Source organism: Cotesia glomerata, linkage group LG9, assembly GCF_020080835.1.
Source record: "Cotesia glomerata isolate CgM1 linkage group LG9, MPM_Cglom_v2.3, whole genome shotgun sequence".
Taxonomy (NCBI): Eukaryota; Metazoa; Arthropoda; class Insecta; order Hymenoptera; family Braconidae; genus Cotesia; species Cotesia glomerata.
The window spans coordinates 11,149,759-11,171,471 of record NC_058166.1 but is presented as its reverse complement, the minus strand read 5'-3'; the positions used below and the strand labels follow the sequence as shown (position 1 = coordinate 11,171,471).

The 21,713-nt window shown below is 29.1% G+C and overlaps 1 protein-coding gene across 1 annotated transcript; it reads right to left on the bottom strand.

Annotated features, from left to right (window-relative positions):
* Positions 1-2,717: 2,717 nt before the first annotated feature.
* Positions 2,718-12,407, bottom strand: LOC123271883. The gene is made up of 3 exons (XM_044738416.1): positions 11,946-12,407; positions 11,699-11,874; positions 2,718-3,287 (listed from the first exon to the last, which is right to left on the bottom strand). Exons 1-3 carry the CDS (start codon positions 12,203-12,205, stop codon positions 2,860-2,862), a joined length of 864 nt encoding a protein of 287 aa, XP_044594351.1. The 5' UTR covers positions 12,206-12,407; the 3' UTR covers positions 2,718-2,859.
* Between the last annotated feature and the right edge of the window lie 9,306 nt (positions 12,408-21,713).

Sequence of the window (21,713 nt, the reverse complement as noted above, 5' to 3'; positions counted from 1 at the left end):
TTACTTGACTGAAGTCTTAGGATTTATTGTAATTATTTTTCAAAAATTATTTAATTTAGACCATTAAAAATGAAAAAATTAACTATGTAGATTATTTATGGTTTGATTATTAATAAAATTCATGAAACAATTTTTTTATAAGAATTTTATCAAAAAACTCGAAAAATTGCTATTAAATTTTTTTTCAAAAATAAAGTAAGCTTTTAAATAAATGCCTTACATAAAAGACCCAGTTATTGACACTTGAAATTTTATTTCAATTAAAAAAAAAAAAAAAAAAAAAAACAAATTAATTCTCATGAATTAATAAATATAATTTATGAAATATAAATTTTAAGATAATTGGTTTTTTAAGAACATTTCATTTTTTTAATTAGAATAAAATTGCAAGTGGCAAACAACTAGACCAGTATCAATAACTAGGTCTTTTACCTTAATTATTTTCGAAAACGCAGTAAAAAAAAGTTTGGAAAATCCAAAAGTGCACGACTCATAATGCTCATTTAATTATGAAATATTAATAAAAAAAAAAAAAAAAAAAAAAAAACATAAGTCGTTCAAAATTAGTTGCCGAAAAAACAGCTGTACTAGGAAGGTAATGCACAGGTGTCCCGGTAACCTTCAATTCTCCTTAAGAATTAAAAAAAAATTTAACTTAATTGATGCATTTTTTCGCAAGTCATAGTGTTTTCAGAGTTTCACACATGACGGACAGGAAAATTTTTTGACCTATTTTGATGTTTTTTTCCGTTTCTAGTGCACTAAATCAATTTTTAAAAAGTGTCAAATTCCCCTGATTAAAAAAAAGTATTGAAAAGTATTGGTTTTCTAGTCAATCCAATACTTTTCAATACTTTTTTCTTTGTCTCAATACTTTTTTTTATTCAGGGTAATCTCCATTAAATTATCTTGACAATAGTATGCAAAATATCTTGATTCCGTGAACTAACAAGACTACAAAAATGAAAATAGTGTCGAAATAAGACGAAAAAAATTTTTCGATAGTAAAGCACTCTTTGATGCTTCGCATCATGAGTCGTGCAAAAATCTTTTTATTGTTCCAAATGAAAATGTACGTACTAAAAAACTTCGAAAAACTTCACTTCCCCAAGTTTTTTTACCCACTCTAGACATATGAGCAAAAAAACTCTCAAAAGTTATAATTCAAATCCCTGTCATTAATTTATAAATAATAAAAATCTTTAACCTCTTAATTAGTAAGGATGTGAATCAGCTGTGAGCATCCGTCCTCTTTCTATCATCTACTTTCTCTGTCCGATGACGCTGCCGCGATAGTCGTGTTCCCTGTCGGATTATAGCAGAACTACTACAGCAATATTTAAAAATTCGAAGTCTTTATTTATTTATAAAATAATTAGCGACGATGAATAAATAAAAATAAAATATCAATGTTTAATTTTTAATTTCCTTAATGACATTAAATGATGAGTGTCAATTTTTATTGGGATTTACATTCCCGATACTTCAAACTCTCATTTCTCGGAAGCAAATTCGTTAATCATTAGATTATTTAGCATCTGACGACGGCTTATATGAGCTAAATAATCAAGAGAAAGACATTGATGGGATTTAAAAAGTATGTCACTTAGTACATTAAAGAACATGCGGCCTCATAGTGCGTAACAGTGTTTATAATTTTCTCATCTTTTTTTATTCGGTCCTTTTATAATTTATAATATTATAAACATTATTTTTAACTTCAGTTTTCTTAATACGAACATTAGTGCTTAAATAATATAAAAAATTTTTATTTATAACACCAAACGGTATTTTATAAATAATTAATTATAGTAATGTAATGAATTTATCCGAAAATAAGTTACCAAAAAATAGAGGTGAAACCGCTACGAGATACTTCAAGCCGGATTGCGTAACGGTAAACTCGAATTAAACTCGAATTAGTTCCTTTTTTTTCTTCAGTCATTAAATGTCAATAAAACACAACCCACATCAATAATATTTATTAACCATGACATTGATATGAATACTGTATATTAGAATTTATGAATATTCAAATTTATTTTTTTGTGACAAGTTGAAAAAAAAATGGTGTCAAAAAATTTATTCACTTGCATTTTCTTTGGAATTGACATATTTTTCTTTTATTAAAAAATTACAAATATAAAATTATATAAAAAATTAATTTTTACAAAAAAAAAAAGAAACTAAAAGTATTAGACATAATTGTTTGTGATAAATAAATAAATCTTAAAAAAAAATTTTTTTTTTCTTTAATTTTAGTTAACATTCTTAATATTTCAATACATGAGCGGTAAAAATCTTAAAAAATATTACATATATTGATCCCGAAAGAAAATTTAATTTTAGAAACAATTGAGTTCAAAATTTTTTAAATAGCCCGCCGTTAGACAAGTAATGCCATCTAGGGCATCGAAAGACAAAGATACTAATGCTGTCTAGCGGCAATTTTAAGAAACTTTTAATTATAAGCAATTTTTACCACCTTACTTGTAAAAAATGTTTAAGAAGAAAATTCAATGAAATTTTGAGGAAATTTACGATGTAAGTGAAATTATTTTTAATCGGATAGATTTCAAGAAATTTTTTTTCAATTCTTATGCGTAGAAAATTTAATAAATTACGCGTGTAAATTTTTCAATTATTTTTTTATGATAATTTACAAAAAAAAAAAATAATTCAAGTTAGAGTCAATTTAAATAAATAAAAAATCCAACTAAATACTAAAATTTATTTAATAAAAAGAGTATTTCGAGGTACCAGGAATTAAATTAAATTAAATAGAAGAAAATAAATAAATAATTAATTAACAGAACAGAAGAAAGATTTAAAGATTGTAGATATATCGGTGGAGATCATTTAAGCCTGGGCTTGAACTGGCATTTGTCCGCTGTAGGCTAATTGTTGGGCATGTTGATGTACATCTTGAGGTAAGCTTCTTGCCCATCCATGGCCACTGGAGGAGCCGCCACCTCCGTATCCACCACCGAAGTCACCTCCGCTGAAGCCACCACCACCACCACCACCATGACCTCCGTCGTCGTGGCTGACCACATGGCTAGAGCTACTGCTGTGGTGAGGGTGTGCGACTACCTCATAAGTCACGTGCTTCTGTCCACCGAGTAACTTTTTTAATCCGATGATTGCTGATATCACGAGCGCTATTTTACCGACTAGAAGGGCTTTTCCGGCGATAAGAGCTATTGTTCCCAGCGCCAAAGGCATCAAAGCTGCGGCTTTTAATGCCATTGCCATCATTATCGGACCCATCATTTTCTGCTGCTTCTCTGTAATTAATTAACGATTTTTTTATTAATAATTGTGTTCGTTAGACGCAGCCGAGCGGTTGGTTATTGAACATGTTAATTATGTAGCTAAAAACTGTTATTTATTTAATAAGCGCTTTTAAATTTATTAACCGGTAAGTGGATGGTAGTAATTGGGAATTGTTTTTTATGCAGTGAAGAAACTGGTTCGGAATGTTTGATTGACCGTTGATGTTCAATTAGTTGTGATTTAAAATATGAATCATCAAGTTTTGAATAGATGTTAAAATTTACGGAAAAATCTTTCATATCCTAAACAATTAATAGTAATTTCACTTTTTTTGTACATTTACAAAAAAGAAAAAAATACAAAATGGTAATTTCTTACACATGAACTTGAAGAAAATTATTTATAATATTATTCATATCTACAAAAAAAAATCAACTTGAATCAAAAAAATAATTTCAAAGAACTTTATCGGCTTGATTTGAGTAGAAAAATTTTTCAATTAAGAAATTTTTCTTGGTTCAAATAAATTTTACTTGATTAAGAACATGTAGTACAGTCTAATTTCGGTAATTCAGTTTGGACTAGTGACAACAAATAAATCGTTTATTTGAGAAACTCCATAAGTCATGAGAAAACCCCATATGACTTATGGGGTTTCTCAAATAAACGATTCAAATGTAAATTGAATATATCGGTTTTGCTTATTTGAAACACATATAAAATGCACTGAAGGAGGTTTTTAGACTGACTGTCAATACTCCAAACACTGTTTAAAAAAATTAAACTAGACAATTTACTTTTGGCACGCTCTTGCGGTCTACATGAAAGTATAGAAAATGATATTTTTTTGTTGATAATTAGTTTTATACCCTTACCTAGCTGCACTTTAATAATTATCTCCAAGATTATATTGGTTGTACGTTTATTAGAAATTTCTTTATAGTAAAGTTTGCTTACTTGAATATGTGATGAGTCCTGAGATAAGGGGGAATACCACTGTGAGGTATTTGGAATTTGGGGATCGGATTTTTTTTATTTTATTAAGGGTACATTAAAGATTATTAACCTAAATTTTTATTAAAACATATTTAATTATTACAAAGTTATTAACAATCTCGTAGAGCACTAGAAAAAATTTCCCCCTCCATGGTCGGTTCGATAACTCAAAAACGGATCATCTGAAAACAAAAACCCAAATTGTTTTTTAATTAATAAGGATGTAGTTATCGTCGCTCGTACGGAATTTTGAAAATTTTTATTTTTAAAAAAATGGCGACTAATTTAAAATTTTCTCACTATTCTTACTGTTTTTTTTTTTGTTTTAATCCGGCTAAAAAAATCTTTAAAATAAAAATTTTTTAAATTCCGTACATGCGACGATAACTACATCCTTACTGGTTAAAAAGTAATTAGGGTTTTTATTTTCAGATGATCCGTTTTTGAGTTATCGAACCGACCATGGAGGGGGAAATTTTTTCTAGTGCTCTATGAGATTGTTAATAATTTTATAATAATTAAATATTTTTTAATAAAAATATAGGGCAATAATCTTTAATGTACCCTTAATAAAATAAAAAAAATCCGATCCCCAAATTCCTTCATTTGCCCTGTCAAAAAAATTCCTGAAAATCACCTCTTTTTTTCGATCGTCACAGTGGTGTTCCTCCATAAGGCAGTTTTACGCGCGAGCACTACCTATTTATTTATTATTTTTTTATTTTTTTTTCAATGATTAAATTTAAAATAAAATGAATCAATTTGCGAAGGACTATTATTTACATATTCCTGTCAAGTTTCATGATTTTTTATTCAATAATTATTTGGTCGAAAAATGTCTCAGTATTTTGTTCAAAATTTAAATATTCCCTGTCCTATATGTTCTTAAATAATTTTTCGTCTCGATTCAAATCAATGAAACTTCAAAATTATTTTGTGATGGGTTCAAGAATTTTTCTATGGATTAAAATAATTTTTTTTTTCAGTGTAGGTGTCTCGACATCCAGAAAATTAATTAGTACTGTGCTTAAATTTCAAAAATGAATTTCCAAATTTCCTAGGTTGTTTTCAAGTAGTTCTGACATCTTTATAAAAAAAGTAATATTTTTTTTAAAGTAAAGTATTTGGGGGTAATAAGGCCTAGTTTAAATATATTTATAATGAAATAAAAAAAAAAATATCTGTAAATTTTGATGTTGATAATTACTTAAAGACATTTTTCATAAAAAATAATAAAAAAGGGGTTATTTTTACTTTGAAACATAAACAAAATTTAGTATTTGAGATCAATGGTTATGTTAATTAAGATTAAGCTACAAATTCAACCCTCAAGCTCAGGAAAAAACAAAAATTTTTATAGTGTTTACCTATAATTTTCGAAATTTTCTGATATGATCTGGTATGAAAATTGGCCACATCAAACCTGATTAGATCATAGATGCCCATATATAATTTTTCAAATGAAATTAGTGTGAAAAATCTTCGACAGAGCGCACATGATCGCTGTATTGTCTTGCTTCAAGAGGGTTAAGCTTGAGGTGATAAGCTCTATTACAAAATCCACTTTTTAACGAAACTCCTAACGGTTTTTTCCAACTTTTCCCCACACTTTAAAAAGCACTACGTACATATAAAGTGCTATTCATTTACAACTATCAAAGATTCAAATTTGTGTCAGCTTAAGAGCAGGGAACAAAATCAAAATGTTAGTTACATCAATAAATATCTTTGAAACTGAAACTGATTTTTTAACTATCTTAACACGGAAAAAAGTGACTTTAAAATCTCATCAGGTGGTACAAAAATTGTATCACCTGTGAAGTCTACAGAGGTGATCCTGAATTTACATCACCCGATGATAAAATTTTTGTATCTAATGTATTTTAAATGGGACTAACTTGATGGTGATATACGTATCCTCAAACCTTGAAATAAATTTTTCAAGATAATATTCTTTTAGCATTGAACATACAAAATCATCGGCCATGTTATTTTCACGTTTTTTTATAACAAATTCTTAATAAATAAAAAAATACATACGACACAAAACATCAACAATAAATATAACCTATACAATATTCAGGTGCATGCGTGTAAGGCACGCATAATTTACTTCACTGTAATGTAAAATCTACATCACGGTGATACAATATTTTTATCACCTCAATCCAAAACTAACACCACTCATACAATTGGATTTTTACATCACTTGTGGTGCAATTTTTAAATCATCTTTGTTTTTCGTAAAGAAGCTTATCTGATATTTATAGTTAGTTTCATTAACTACTAATCTAATTTCAGGTTAATACACGGAAAGAAAAATATGGGAACTATTCCCATAATTTTATGGGAACAGTTCCCAGGCAATTATAGGAACTGTTCCCATGAATTATGGGAACTGTTCCCATAATTATAGGAAATTTTCCCAGAATTATGGGAAAATTTCCCATAATGATGGTAATGGTTTCCATAATGGTACAGGAATGGTTTCTATAATTATAGGAATGATTCCTATACAATTATAGGAACCATTCTCATAATATTATAGGAAATATTCCCATAATGATATAGTAATGGTTCCTATATCATTATGGGAACTATTCCCATAATGGTATAGGAAGGATTCCTAGAATATTATAGGAATCATTCCTATACCATTATGGGAATCATTTTCAAAATAAAATTAAGATAAAATCTTCGTGCGGAGTGAGTTCGAAATGATTCCTACTATATATACACGGAAAAAAAAAATTGGGGCAGCCACATGATTTTCATGTTGTAGGCAATAATCGTTCAAACAACAATAACAATTAAATAATAATAATCATAATAATAATCTATATTATTAAAAGAATAAAGAAAATTTTGTGGCCAGTGTATTTATGTGATAAAATGGGTTTTTGCTTGGAGTTGTGCCTTTTCAAGGTTTCATATCATTTATATATATATATAAAATATATGAAAAATTGATGTGGGTACTCAAATGAAAGGTCTCGATGAGTGTAACATCAATATGAGGTTATATCTTTAAAAATACTAATAGTTCACAAGATACAAGGTCATTTCTCAATTATATGTTTAGAGATAGATCATTTTCGAATGCAACCTAAATACTTATCATCACAAATTGACTATCAACGAGAATGATATGAAACCTTGAAAAGGCACAAATTCAAGTCAAGTCCTTTGCAATGACACTTAATTTCCCTAAAAAATCGATTTCATCATGTGACTATCCAGGAGACAAAATTGTTCTTATTCTCTTAATAATATAAATTATTATTATTATTATTATTTAACCATTATTGTTGTTTTAACTATTATTATCTGTCACATGAAAATCATGTTGCTGTCATATGAAAGTCATGTATCTTCCACAGGAATGTATCATGCGGCAGCCCCAATTTTTTTTTTTCCATGTAGGATTTAAACCTTTATGTTGTGGGAACCATTCCTATATTATTATGGGAATGGTTCCCATAAATTATGGAAACCATTCCTATAATAGTATAGGAATGATTCCTATAGCATTATGGGAACCATTCCCATAATATTATAGAAATACTTCCCATAATATTATGGGATTAGTTCCCATAATGATATAGGAATAGTTTCTATAATAGTATAGAAATAGTTCCCATAATTTTCTTTCCGTGTACCTGTAAACTGACGTAGACTTCAATAGACATAAGGAATTTATTGTTTATTTTCATAAATGACCATATCAACCCACAAAAAGTCATATATGACTTTAATATATTAAGCTAGATTAAAACATATCATAAAATTTTCTAATAAGCTCTAATTGTTACAATTTTTTAAAATGTTTTATTCTACGTTTGTTCAGTAATTTTAAACATAAAAGCTTATTAGTTACACTGGATAATTTTTATATTATAAATTATAACAAACTTCCCTTAGCTAGACATTATCCGCCGGTACCTTAGTTATTTAAGTGAAGCATTTAATTACATTTATACCATCTTAAATTAAAAAAAGGCCATTCGGCAGCCGAAATGGAAGTAGATTTCATAATGAATAATAACAATACTACTAGGGTTGTATACGAAAAAAAAAAAATAAATTTATGTTTGATTAAACAACAATGACGTCAAAACGAATGCGAAAGTAAAATTTCATTAAATCTGTCTGAGAAAGTAGGTGATTTTTGGCCTAGACTGATAATGAGGTACACAAACTAAAGCTTATTTGATAAGCTTTCAGATGCGATTTATAGAATTTTAATAAGATATCGCGTTCAATTGTAATTGCACGGAAATACGGTAAAAGTGAAAATTTTTGCGATTTTTGAAAATTTTTGAATTGCTATTATTTCTAAACTATTTAATTTGGAGAAATAAATAAGTACACAAATTAAAGCTTATTAAATAAGCTTTAAAATGCAATTTACAGAAATCCGATAGGATGTCGCGTTCCATTGTTATTGCACGGAAATAAGGTAAAAGTGAAAATTTTTTGCGATTTTGAAAATTTTAGAATTGCTCTCATTTCTAAACTAGTCGACAGATTTAGCTCATCTTAGTACTTAACCTCGGAAATCGTCCTAAGAATAAGTATGTTACGTTTTATTGAGATCCGTATAGAATTACGGGAGTTAGAGAAGAGACAATGCCGATTATATCGTATATATACATACATATATAAACTTTTGAACCATATGCATTTTCTGAATCCGCTTGACGAGCTGAGTCGAAATATAGCAAAATTTTTCAAAAGTTCCGTCATGCATGAGGACCAATGCAATAGTTAGATTTCTATGAAATCTACTAAAAATAAGGAACCTAGTCAAGTATCAAAGCACTGCAAGTAATAATAATAATAATAATAATAATAATAGTAATTTAATGCTAAAATTCCAGAACTTTCGAATGATAGAAGCGAAAACATAGAACATGTAATTGCAGACACGGGAAGACTAGACAAGATGGTACGAATTAAAAATGACAAGTGTGCAATTTCTATAATCACGTAGATACGAATGTGGAATAGGTGAGGTGAGGGTCAAGGTAAAGTACCATGACGACAACCGGGAAAAGAAAGTATGTCAAAAATCCCGTCTTACACTCAAACATTCTTACGAACTTACAATCTTACAGTTTTAAGGTAAGTATAGTACAGGATCTATTTCCTACACGTTTTATTATCCTGTCTTTCTCTTTCTCTTTCTTCCTCATACTTTTTACCTTCGCACACATTGCTTAGTGAGTACTATACGCAGCAGGATAATTGATAGAGTAAGAGAAAGAGAAAGAGAAAGAGTTAAAGTAACCTCTCACCGTCAAATCATGAATCATGAATCGTGAACCACTGTTTTATTCAATATTTAATGTTCAATGCTTAAATGTGACCGTGTGAGACAAGAGTCAAGAGCAAACGGAACCAGTTCCTCAGTGGGTCAACGGCATCCTCGGCAACTTTATACCACCTCCTCCTCCACCACCAACACCGTCGATTACATTACATATGAACGTACCTTACTTATGTGTGTGGTAACATGTTGTAAATGTATTAACCATAAGTTGATAATATTAGCGTGCATGCATGATTAATTTATATGCGAGTCCTTAAATCTGGCTGCATACTGGGTTACATCTGTATTTATGTTTATGTTTATATGTTTACATGTTTATATGAGAGTACGGCAAGTTCATAATTTATTTATGGGTCACGAGTAATTGGTTGATCTTGCAGATCATAAAATTTATTTTTATATTTTACATTTAAGGACTTGGATATTGATTATAATCATAATATTTTAATGGTATTAAAAGAATTTTTTTTTATATCAAACGTATCACTGACGGGAGCACTATTCTGTCCGAAAGTATAGTTACAAAAGAACAGAAATATACCCCGCTAGTAAGTTTACAAGCAAGGATGAATAACATTCCATACTTGCAAAGATCGACTCCGTTGTCCATCTTACGGCTTTAAATAGATCATATTATTGTTAGAAAGAATTTAATTGATCCTAGAATATCATTTTAAAACGTTTTATTATCTTAGATCGAATCAGAAAATTATTAAAGAATTTTTCTACTTAATTCAAGATGATCAAACTCTTCAAAATAATATTTTTAGTTCAAGAATTTTTCTCTTAAACAAATTAATTTTTATATCAGTGTAGACATGTAGATTTTTTTTAACTGTAAAACATACTTTTTTGGTCATTAAAAATTGTACTTATTAAAATTTCAGTCTACTTAATTTTTGCAAATTAACGTAAAAGAATCAAGTGAAATTTATTATGAAATTAATGAATATAATGATAGTAATTCATAAAATCCTGCACATTAATTTAACTTAATAAGCGAATTTAATTATTGTTATTCATAAATGCGGCGACCCATTACCGGAACGGTTTCGTGAGTTGTTTTATTGTATACTTGTGAATACCTATAGATATTCATAACTGGTTATCTAGGCAATGAAAGTACAGACTTTTATTTGTAACCTTGAAGTTATTAATAACTAAATATTTGAACTTGATAAAAATGTATTTGGCAATTTGCCATGTTATGGTGATTTGATTTTTTCTTTCGCTTTAAAATTACATTAAAAATTTTTTTCCTTACATCCTATAAAAAATCAAATAATTTTCAAAAAAATTTTTTTTGCAAAGATAAAATGATTTACATTGAAAGAATTTTTTTTTTTCTACAAAAAAGCTCTAAAAATCCCTAGACTCATTTATGCGCATTTCATTAACAATTTTGGGTCGACATAAAATTTTTGTAATAATAACATAATTAAAATTAAACATACAAAAATAAAATATGCTTTAATATGTTTTATCGAATTTTTTATGCAAAAAAAAAAAAACAAGAACACCATAAAACTAAACAATTGCTAAACACTTCCCACGATTTTCTATTAAAAATTTATAAATATTGATTATAATAATTAGAAAAAATTCCTAAATTAAACTGCAGATGCAGAATATGAATAAAATTATTAATTCATTACAAAATTAATAAAAGTGCATTTAAAATTGAATTAGCTTTTTAAATGTTAGCTAAAAAATAATAATAAAAACCACTAAGTCAAGTTAAAAAAAATTAATATTGAGGTTAACATGCTGCAAAAATAATTTTTTTTTTAATTTTTAATGCAAATAATTAATCGAATAACTAACAAGTGAACCCAAAAAAAAAATTATATTAAAATTGTACAAAAATTAAAAATTTTTTTTAACAACCAAAAAAATTATCAATGGCTTAATTCACAAGCGTTTTTAATTACATGCATTTAGATTTTCATTCATTACAGGTGTGCTTAAAAAAAAATTAACTTTTTGAATGAACAAATAAATTTAATTTTGTGAATAATTATTTTCAATGAAACCATGTACAGCTATCGATCAAAAACCATGCGCTCAAAAAATAATCAATTTAAAAACACTTACTCTTTTTACCCCGTCCTTCGACAAGGCTATCACTGAGGTCATCCAAGCTCCTTCCCGCAGATTCAACCACCCCAAGAATATCGCTGCCCTTGAGGTCAACTTTAATGGAGTGTGTCTTGAGGAACCTTCCCACCCTGTCAAAAATCAGGGTATCTACATCCGTTGAGTCGATAGATCTGAACGAAAAACAACCATCAGCCATCAACTTTAATAAATTAATCGTAAAATGTGACCCTCAAAAACATACCTAGGTGCACCTTCCTCAGCAGTAGAAGTCTTGACCACCGTAATACCTTCCGACAGGGTGATATCCTCTTTGTCCGTGAGCATTTTATCAACAAAATTAAAGAACTTAACTTTGATGCAGTTAACGGCATCATTTTTGCTGCAGTCCGAGTATATCGTTGCCATTAGGTCGTTGTCCCCCGATTTGTTGTCGGCGGGGAGTCCAAGGACCACGACCGCCATAATGGCCCACAATATTGGCACAAATATTCTTCTACCCATTGTTGACGATTAAAAAAAAAATGATAATAAATATCCAAGATATTTATCCACTTGTGTTTGACTTTAACAAACAAACTTATAAATAAATAAATAAATAAATAACAAGCAAGAAGTGTCGAGTGGACAACAGCTCCTTGCTTAAATAAATAAACAACTGAGCGCGGTATGTGACACAGGATAGTGGCGTCGACGTTGTTATGTTGCATCTAAAAGAGGTTTGGTTTGCTTTTATACCAATGCGGACGAGGGGATATTAAATTGTGGTGTGTTGTGTAGTGGTACGATACATACGGGAGTTCACGGGGACTCGCAGACTTACTCTCAAAGATTGCCCCCCACTCGGAGCTGCAGGAGTATCATCATCATCATCATCATTATCATCATCAGGAACAGCAACAGCAACAGTAAAAGAACAAGAACAAGAACAAGATACTGGTATCTTGGCTGCTGCTTCTTTTGTCTTCCGTCCTTCTCTTTCCTTAATATTGCTTTAGCCGCCCCTCCAGCTCCTGCTTCGCCGGGGCTACAATGAGAGTGCAGAAGAGGGATATGGTAAAGAGGATCATCTAGCGACCCGGTCATCCCTACGTCTTTCTCCAGTTCACCTTCACCATTCAGAGAACGGATTAAAGGTGAACGAGATAGGAGAAAGAAGATCGTCTAGAGAGGAAAAGAGAGTCAGCTGATGGTGATTATCAAGGGAACAAAAGATTGTGAAAGGATTACGGTTAATGGCCCTTCAGTTTTAGTGGTTAAGTACCGAATTTTAATTGATAGAATAACAAGATGAGAAAGATTTAAATGGATTCGGCTTTAATTATGCCTGTCCTACGGTCATCATGTCGTGGGACTTCTTTCACTTGGTGCTGACATGTAGCAGACCTACTTTGCGGAACTAGAGGTCAGAGGATGAGAATGTCAAGGAAATTTGTGCGGATAGTTTAAAAAATTTTAATATTGTGAAAATGGAAGGAAAATTTTTATAAATTAAATTTTTATAGTAGAAGGCCTATTAAAAAAAATGAAATTAAATTTTTATTGCGAGTTTATGTTAAGCAGCGCTTAAAGTCAATTTTATTGGTTAATAGATTAAAATTATAATGAAAATTGTAATTTGTAACCTCAATATCACAGTAATTATTTTTAAAAAATTATTCAATTTATATTTTATACGTGCTTCTATTAGACCATGAAATAACAGTCCGTTCAACCCCGCATTTTGCTGCATCATAATAATTACTATGTGTGCTCAAAACTTATTAACAAGCTTTGGTATAGAAATCACTTAGGGTTATTTTAATAATTTTAGTGCAGCATATTTTTTTTAAAGCTTCTAAATTTTTAATTTAATTTGACAGGATAAATAAAAAAATTCTTCCGAAATTGACGTCTAATTATGAGTTAAAAAGAAATTTTAAACTTTACTTTCTCTAAAATGAAGCTATCAACTTTTTTAAATTTAATTTTTCTAACAAACTAATTATATAAAAAGCGGCAATAATTTTTGATTTGTTTTTTTTTTTTTTTTTTTTTTTTTAAAGTACATCATTAAGTTTTTTTCTTCTGAATTTTTCGAAAAAAATTCCGATTTCATAAAACGGTTACTAGTTTAAAGATAAAAAAATTTCAATTAGAGAATATTAAAAAAAATTATCGAAAATTTGATCTCAATAATAAGCCGATTATTAATCAATTTCATATTCCAAATATTAATTTGTGGCACCCCTGAATTTCGGTTACAATCACTAGAACAAATTTTATTCAATCTATCTTGTCAGAATCATAATAAATCTTTTTTTTAAACTTAAGACTATTGTTTTTGAAAAAATATCCAAATTTTTTTTTAGAAAAAATATTGAAAATTGAGAAATAAAATTTTTAATATCTTTTATTGTTATCTTCAACCTCTTCGATTCAAAAAAAAAAAAACTTTATCAAATTTCACATAAAAAAAAAAAATTTTTTGAAATACCACCGAAGATGGGATTCAAATAATTTCGAATTCAAAAAAAATTTTTTTTTTCTTGTGACTACAATCGTTGATTTCAATGATGTCATAATAAATAATTTAACATATTTCCTGTGTAATTTATAATAAGCGCAAAACATACTTGAATTGTAATTTTAACTTGAATTATATATGCATATCAGAGCATATCGAAAATCATGGACATATCAGTAAATTTTATCTCTGAGCTAGCATATTTCGTAAAATATTATCTTGAATAAACAATAAATAATATTCCAATAGATTAAAACAATGCATTTAATAAACGCATCACTTGTTAGGTATTTGTTTACTAATTTATTTACATTGTGCAAAGTAATTTATGGATGCATTGACTGTACTGAAACACTTTTTTCCGACTAGACATTTAAATGCAGATTTATGGGTCTCGAGTCTCGATTTGTGTTGAATCACTAGATTTCTTTGTCGGCTTACTTAACTTTCTAGCGGGTTGTGCAAAAACCATCTATCGGCAGACCACCCAAATCAATGAAGCGATACGAAATAATCTGACGAATGTCGCTTTACATTACCTAATATGATTACTGATTATTATTTTATTACCATACAACAAAATCAAACAAAAAGTAAGTTGAATTAGTGCACTGTTGCAGGTGGGTAACAGAACAGTTATCTTTAATGCCACAGGCCGTATAAAAATGAAAAACATTAATGATATTTTAATGATGTGTAAGTTATATAAAGTACTATAGTATTAATCTCATATTTCTTTGATCACAACTAACAATTTTCTTGACTGGAAAAAAAGTTACCCGTTATATTATAACTTAAATGTTAACACGATAAAAATGATTGAGTCTTTAATAATTCATTGTTTACACGATTTAGTTGATAAAAAAAAGTAATTACGATAATAACAAACCGGACACTTAGCTGACTGATATAATCGAGTTTAAAAACCTTCAAATCATTTTAACATGCCTGGTGATGGACCGTTAATCTTCGTTATTAATTAACAAACTAGTACTATTATTTTAATTATTATATTTATAAAATATTTTCGTGGTTGCTGGCAGTGGTGGATGTATCCCCGATTTCTGGGTTATGAAGTCGATTTCACATACTGAAATCATCACCGATCGATGAATCCAGTTGTAAAGAAAGCGCACAATTTTCAGGTGACCGATTTTTCAGTGACCTCGGTGGAGAAACAATTGACTTCATTTTTGTATGATTTTCAGTTTCAATTTCAATTATTTATTAGAGAGCGGAAGGTACATATATTCTTTAACGTGTATTGGGAGGGAATTCGTTTAAGGAAAATGCAAGTTGTCTACACTGGAAAATAAAATAAAAATACAAGAACAAAATCATTTTAAAGAGAACCAGTTGTCTTGACTCAAGAATTTTTCTTATTGAAAATAAATTTCTTAGCTTGAAAAATTTTACATGATTAAAAAAAATGGTCTCCAAGACTAACAACAATTTCATTTTTCTTTAAGAATTTCTATATTCTTGGCTTAAGAATAAGTTTCTTCATTCAAAATACAAAATAAAATATTTTACTTGAACCTATTCTGAAAAATATTATAGACATATTTTTGATGAAATAGAAAATAAGAACAATTCGAGAATTATTTTTAATTTTGAAGCAAGTGGGTGATATCTTAAATCAATGTTAGCTTGAATTTCAATCTTCGAGAAAAAAATTATGTGAATGTATTGAATCTAGTTAAAAGATAATACAGCTTTTGACTGAATTGGTAAAAATTTTTGATGAAGAATTTTTCCTATTTGTTTTGTTTTCTTGATATTGTTAATAAATTTCTTGAATTCATTTGAACTGAATGTTCTGAAACAAAAGTGAAATTTCTAATAGAATATTTTTCTTGAATCAAGTAAATTGTTTTTTTTCCAGTTTACGATTTCTATAAAGAAATTTTTTTTATCTAAATGGATTATTTTAACAAATTTTCAAGCCGAAAAATCCTTATTTTTAACTTCCCGCTAAGAAAATCGAAGATTTTCAAAAATCGGGAAGTTATTGTTTTCACCCCGTTTTGCAAAAATCGAGTTTTCATCAGATCTCAACGTTTGAAGGTCACAGGAAGCTTCCCTGACTATCCCGGCGAGGTTGTCACGGTGTCTGTATGTATGTGTGTGTGTGTGTGTGTGTGTGTGTGTGTGTGTGTGTGTGTGTGTGTGTGTGTGTGTGTGTGTGTGTGTGTGTGTGAAAGTATGTGAACCGCTTATAACTTTTGAACGGCTTGACCGATTTCATCGCGGTTGGTGCCATTCGAAAGGGCTTGACCAAACTTAGATTTTAAAAACTATTTGGACCAATTCAGATCAATAGATTTTGAGAAATCTTAAAAAAACTGAAAAAAAAATTTTTTTCAAATATGGTTTTTTTGGAATAACTTTTAAACGGCTTAAAGGTTCAATTCCAAAAACTAATCAGCTCTTAACCTCAAAAAACCACGTCGATCGCTACCAGTCCAATCAAAATCGGTTGATTCGTTCGAGAGATATCGTGAACGAAAGAAAACCGAAAAAAGTGTTTTTTCGGAATAACTCCAAAATTCCTAGCGCAATCAATTCAAAATTTGAAATTCTTTGTGAGGCTTAAAAAACTGCATCGAATGCTTCTAACCGCATAAAAATCGGTTTATTCATTCAAAAGTTATTGCGGTTTAAAAATTAAAAAAATAGTGTCTTATCAAATCTCTATCAGACTTTTGAGCCCGAAGAGCTTTAAAGCATAGGAAAGTAATCTCTTTGAGCTCGGAGAGCTCAAAATAACCCATAAATTGTATTTTTGAGCTCCAAGAGCTCAAAAACGTCATTGGTGTAATTTTAAGCGCCTAAGTATGGAATTAGCGGGAAGTTGCAGGGATGGACTTCAGGGTCAACCGTTTTCCTAATTTTTTTTAAACTTATACCATGCAAATTATAAAATTTAATCAGATATATCGAGATCTGAAATATCAATTGAAAAAAATCTTTTACAAAAAAGAAAAAAAATTTTCATATTCTTAACCATGGTTTATGACTGCAATTATATTCTAGAAAAATATTCCATTTCACAAGTTTTTTTGAGGCGTTCAAATTTTTTTTTTTTACCAAGATTTCTGTGTTTCTTTCAAATTTTTTAAAAATTTTCATCTATAAGGTAAAAGCCCCAATATATGATCATGTACCAGTATATGATCACTCCATGTATTTGTATACCTATATTTGTGAATATAGATACACAAATACATGGAGTGATCACATACTGGTACGTGATCATCTATTGGGGCTTTTACCTTAATATCAAAATATTTCTCAATTTCCGGTTTAGCACATCTACGTGCATTCGATCATCGGTGACAATAATCTTGATCTTGACAAAAATAGCAGAGCCCTTAAAAAATATATATTGTCTGAATCAAAAAAATGAATGCCGAGTGAAGCAACTGGGCCAGTTGGGCATTTATAACTAGGTCGGGGCCATTTTGCTTCCGATATATTTCTTCTTCGTCATGATCATAACCATAATCTTGATGACTTCGTCTTACTCGTACTACTGGAGGTTCAGAATACCTTCACAACTAAAGTAAACATTCACATTTAGTATATCAGTGAGTGAATCCTCGCGACCGAGATCCCGAGACCTCCGACCGTGTGAGCTTGAGAAAATGTTCATGTCGCTTTGGGCAAATCTCTACGTAGTATTATATTTACTTAGCTGCATTTCGTATACGCTACGCTGCATTGCATGCCTCAAGAAATCCAACGCAATGCTCCAATGTAATGAGAGCCTTTGACTTGTAAACTGACACATCACCTATTTTGCCTACTTGTAATTTATTTTATTTAAACTGCTTTACGTACTACTTGCTGCCATCTTTATTTGATTGGCCGTTGACAACTATTGATTGTATAGTTCAAGCAGTTTATCATAATTAACAGGTTACAAATATGAAAATTAATTACCATAGTAATGGATAGAACGAGTCATCATTTGATGGTGATAATGATAATATTCATTAATCATGACATTAGGGACGGTGTTAATCGTTGTAATTATTATTAATTACATATTGTCTGGACATAATGGTGTTGATCATAATGATGATGTGAGCTAAAGTCTGAAGATTATGTTGAGATCATGTAGATTAGTAGATCTCAGCTGAATCACAGGAAAATAACGGTCTATTATTCCACTAATGTGATGTTAGTGAACACCATTGTCTTACTTCGAATTTATTCTTGGCTTTGGGAATATTTTTATTGCTGTCTTTTGTTATTTGCATAAACACGCGGATGTCAACTTTATTGGATAACAGTGTAATACTTTTGAAGGGTTATATGCACTTACACTAAAAAAAAAAAATAACTTGATTCAAGAGAAAAATCCTTGAACTAAGAAAATCATTGTAAAGGGATTTATCGTCTTGATTTAAGGGGACTCGGTGGTATAGCGGCCTAAAATTTAAGCTATTTTAAAAATTTTATTTCTAAATGAAGGTAATTACTAATGTTTTCAAATTTTTTTTACACTTATTCTATTACTTATCAACTACACAAAAATGAAAATTAAGACGAAAAAAAATTTTTTTTTTAAATTAGAAAAATGGCGCTGAAGTTCCCCTCTCAAAAAAAATAGACATCACTGTTAGGTGGTGAATGATTTCTCCTCCTGAAAAACTCGCAAAATCGTCTAAAAATTAAATTTCATAATAAATTTGAAAATCAAATTTGAAAAATCAGCTCTGGGTATTTTTTTTTTTCGATGTCTTAAAAGAGTCTTAAAATAGTCTCGGTTTGTGTCACATATAAGATCTCAAACTAACGACTTTTTTAAGACTCTTTTAAGACGATTTTTTATTTATACGGGTGATTATGTGTATAACTGCGTTGCATTGAATGTAAATAGAATGTTTGTATTAAGTTTTGACCATTCTTTTCACAAATATATCTAGGTGATACGAAGCTCACTAAGTCTTCTAGTTCTTTATAAAAATATGAACGACTTAGAGAGTTATTGATTTTTCGATCAATTTTTAAAATGAAATTAATAATATTTTTTATAAATTAGAGACTGGTCAGCTCAGCTGTTTTCGACAAATCTTGTTTACCGTCGTTGAAAAAAAAAATTTCGAGAAGGAAACATTCAAAGTTTTTGGCCTCAGTCCTATCAAAATGTAACATGCTTTAAGACAGCTTTACAAATGTGCGTATAGTTCTAATGATACTTGTCTTTTCGTAAATAAATTTTCGGAGAATACATATATACTTAGATGAATGTACATTATGAAAATAATATTTGACAAATATTACACTTCTAAAATATCTGAGTGCGGACCATCCTTTTCATTGAAGAAAAATGTATTAATTTTGAAAAATTTCAAGAAGTGTGAATGTTATAAAGTTCAGTAATTGTAATTGCCCAGTAGTCACTTAAATTTAGACTTTATACAGCCTATTACACGAAAGTCTCTTTGCTTTTTATAATCGATAAACAATGCGTTTCCCTTCGTTCAAGAATATTTTTTTTTCACACCCGCTTACACCGAGCAAAGTCCCCAAGAGCTTATGTATGCAAGTTTGCAAACACGCAAAGCACTTGAATATGAATACGCAGCTGCGGAAAAAAATACGTGGTATCCTGACAAGTGAACACGTATCCTTAATGATTAGCAATGCATATCATCGAAACAACTACTCGATGCGTCAGTCATAAGGGATAATTCCTAGAGAGCAAACGTTATGGAAAATATCAAATTCTGTCCCGAGTCAAAATTCGAGTTCCGTTTTGACCGTAAAAATGTGCCAACTCTTTGAAGTCTAATATTACGCTGAAAATCGAGTCTGTTTTGACCGTACAAGACGGTATCGGAGAATAAGTACGATTAAAACAGGCGTACGCAGTTCCAGGAGTATAATATTATCATTATAAATATTATTACTATATTTGTCATCTTGTTGATTATTATTATTTCTCTTGCCATCTTGTAGTTCTTAGGCGCGAAAATTCAAATTAATAAAAAACATGAAAAGTTGACATTTAAAAATTAAAAATTAAATCATAATAATAATAATAATCTCAGAGAAGGGTTTTTTTTTCAAAAATTTGAATTTTGGAAAAAAAATATTATTCTTTTCTAAATTCAGCTTAGTTCACATATTTTCACTGCAAAAAGTTTTAAAATATATAAGAATCGGAGGTAATTGTTTAATTTCACGTTTTTTAAAAGTAATTAATTTTTTGATATTTTTTCATAGTTTTTTTTTAATCCAACAATTGACGTTATTCATATTTTTTTTTATTCTAAAATTGAAATTTTTCAAAAAATTAAAAAAAAATTTTCTATTTTAGATTTACTCTGATAAAAAAAAAATATTTTACAAGTAGAAAAAAAAAAATGTTTTAAATTATCAATTTTTTGATATTTTGCTAAAACTTTTTTTTAACCCAAAATTTGAAATTTTTCATAATTTGATTTTAGTTAAAAAATTGACATGTTTCATAATTTTTCTTATCCCAAAATTAACATTTTTGAAAAATTTTTCTATTTTAGATTTATTCTAAAAAAAAAAAAATATATCTATTAAGTAGAAAATAATCTAATCATGTCGATTTCACACCCCGTGAAAATAAGCAATTACCGAATCTTACAATTTAAAATAGAAGTATAAGATAAGTAATTGTGAATGGGAAACTAAATTTCAATTTTGAATGTCTATAAATATAATTATTATTATTCATTTAATTTCTCCGTAAAGTTCTTTATCAGATTCCACTCAGAACTTAGTCATTTCAAGACGCATCATTTAAAAAGTTTATGAGACTACTGAGATTCGCCTTGTACCAATCGGCCGTGTAGCGATACAGGTAGCGCGTAAGTCTTGGCGAGCGATAGGTTCCGAGTTCGGTTCTCGGTTAGGGCAAAGCGATTTTTATTTACTTTTTTATTTACTCCTATCTCCTTACTCCTTAATCTGTACAAACTGGACAATAAATAACCCCTGTTCATAAAAAAAAACTCCCAAATTTGGGAAATCATTCATTTTTGTTTTTTTTTATTACAAAATTAATTTATATATTTTTTTGTGTTCATAAACGATTTTGATAGTAGTAATTGTAATAATTGTTAATTACAAATTTTTAAGTTAATGACAATTTTTATTAATTACTACTACTTATTTTTTATAACAATAATAATTATTATTCATAATAATAATTATTATTATTGCAGTGATTAAAAAAAAAAAAAAAATAAATAAATGGGATTTCAGTTGGATTTGAACCCGGACCCCTAAGAATTTTAAAATTTAATTTAATATTTATTATTATTATTATCATTATTTCAAGCCTGGTTTGACCGTAATCGTGGTAGAATGGGACAAAACTCCACCAGTTACGGTGAAACCAGGCTCAGTTTAAATGAGCTATCAATACAGCGCCAAGTCTGTTTTAACCGTAAAATTGAGATGGGAAAAAATTACGGTTAAAACGGAACTCGAATTTCGACTCGGGGTGTGACAACTATT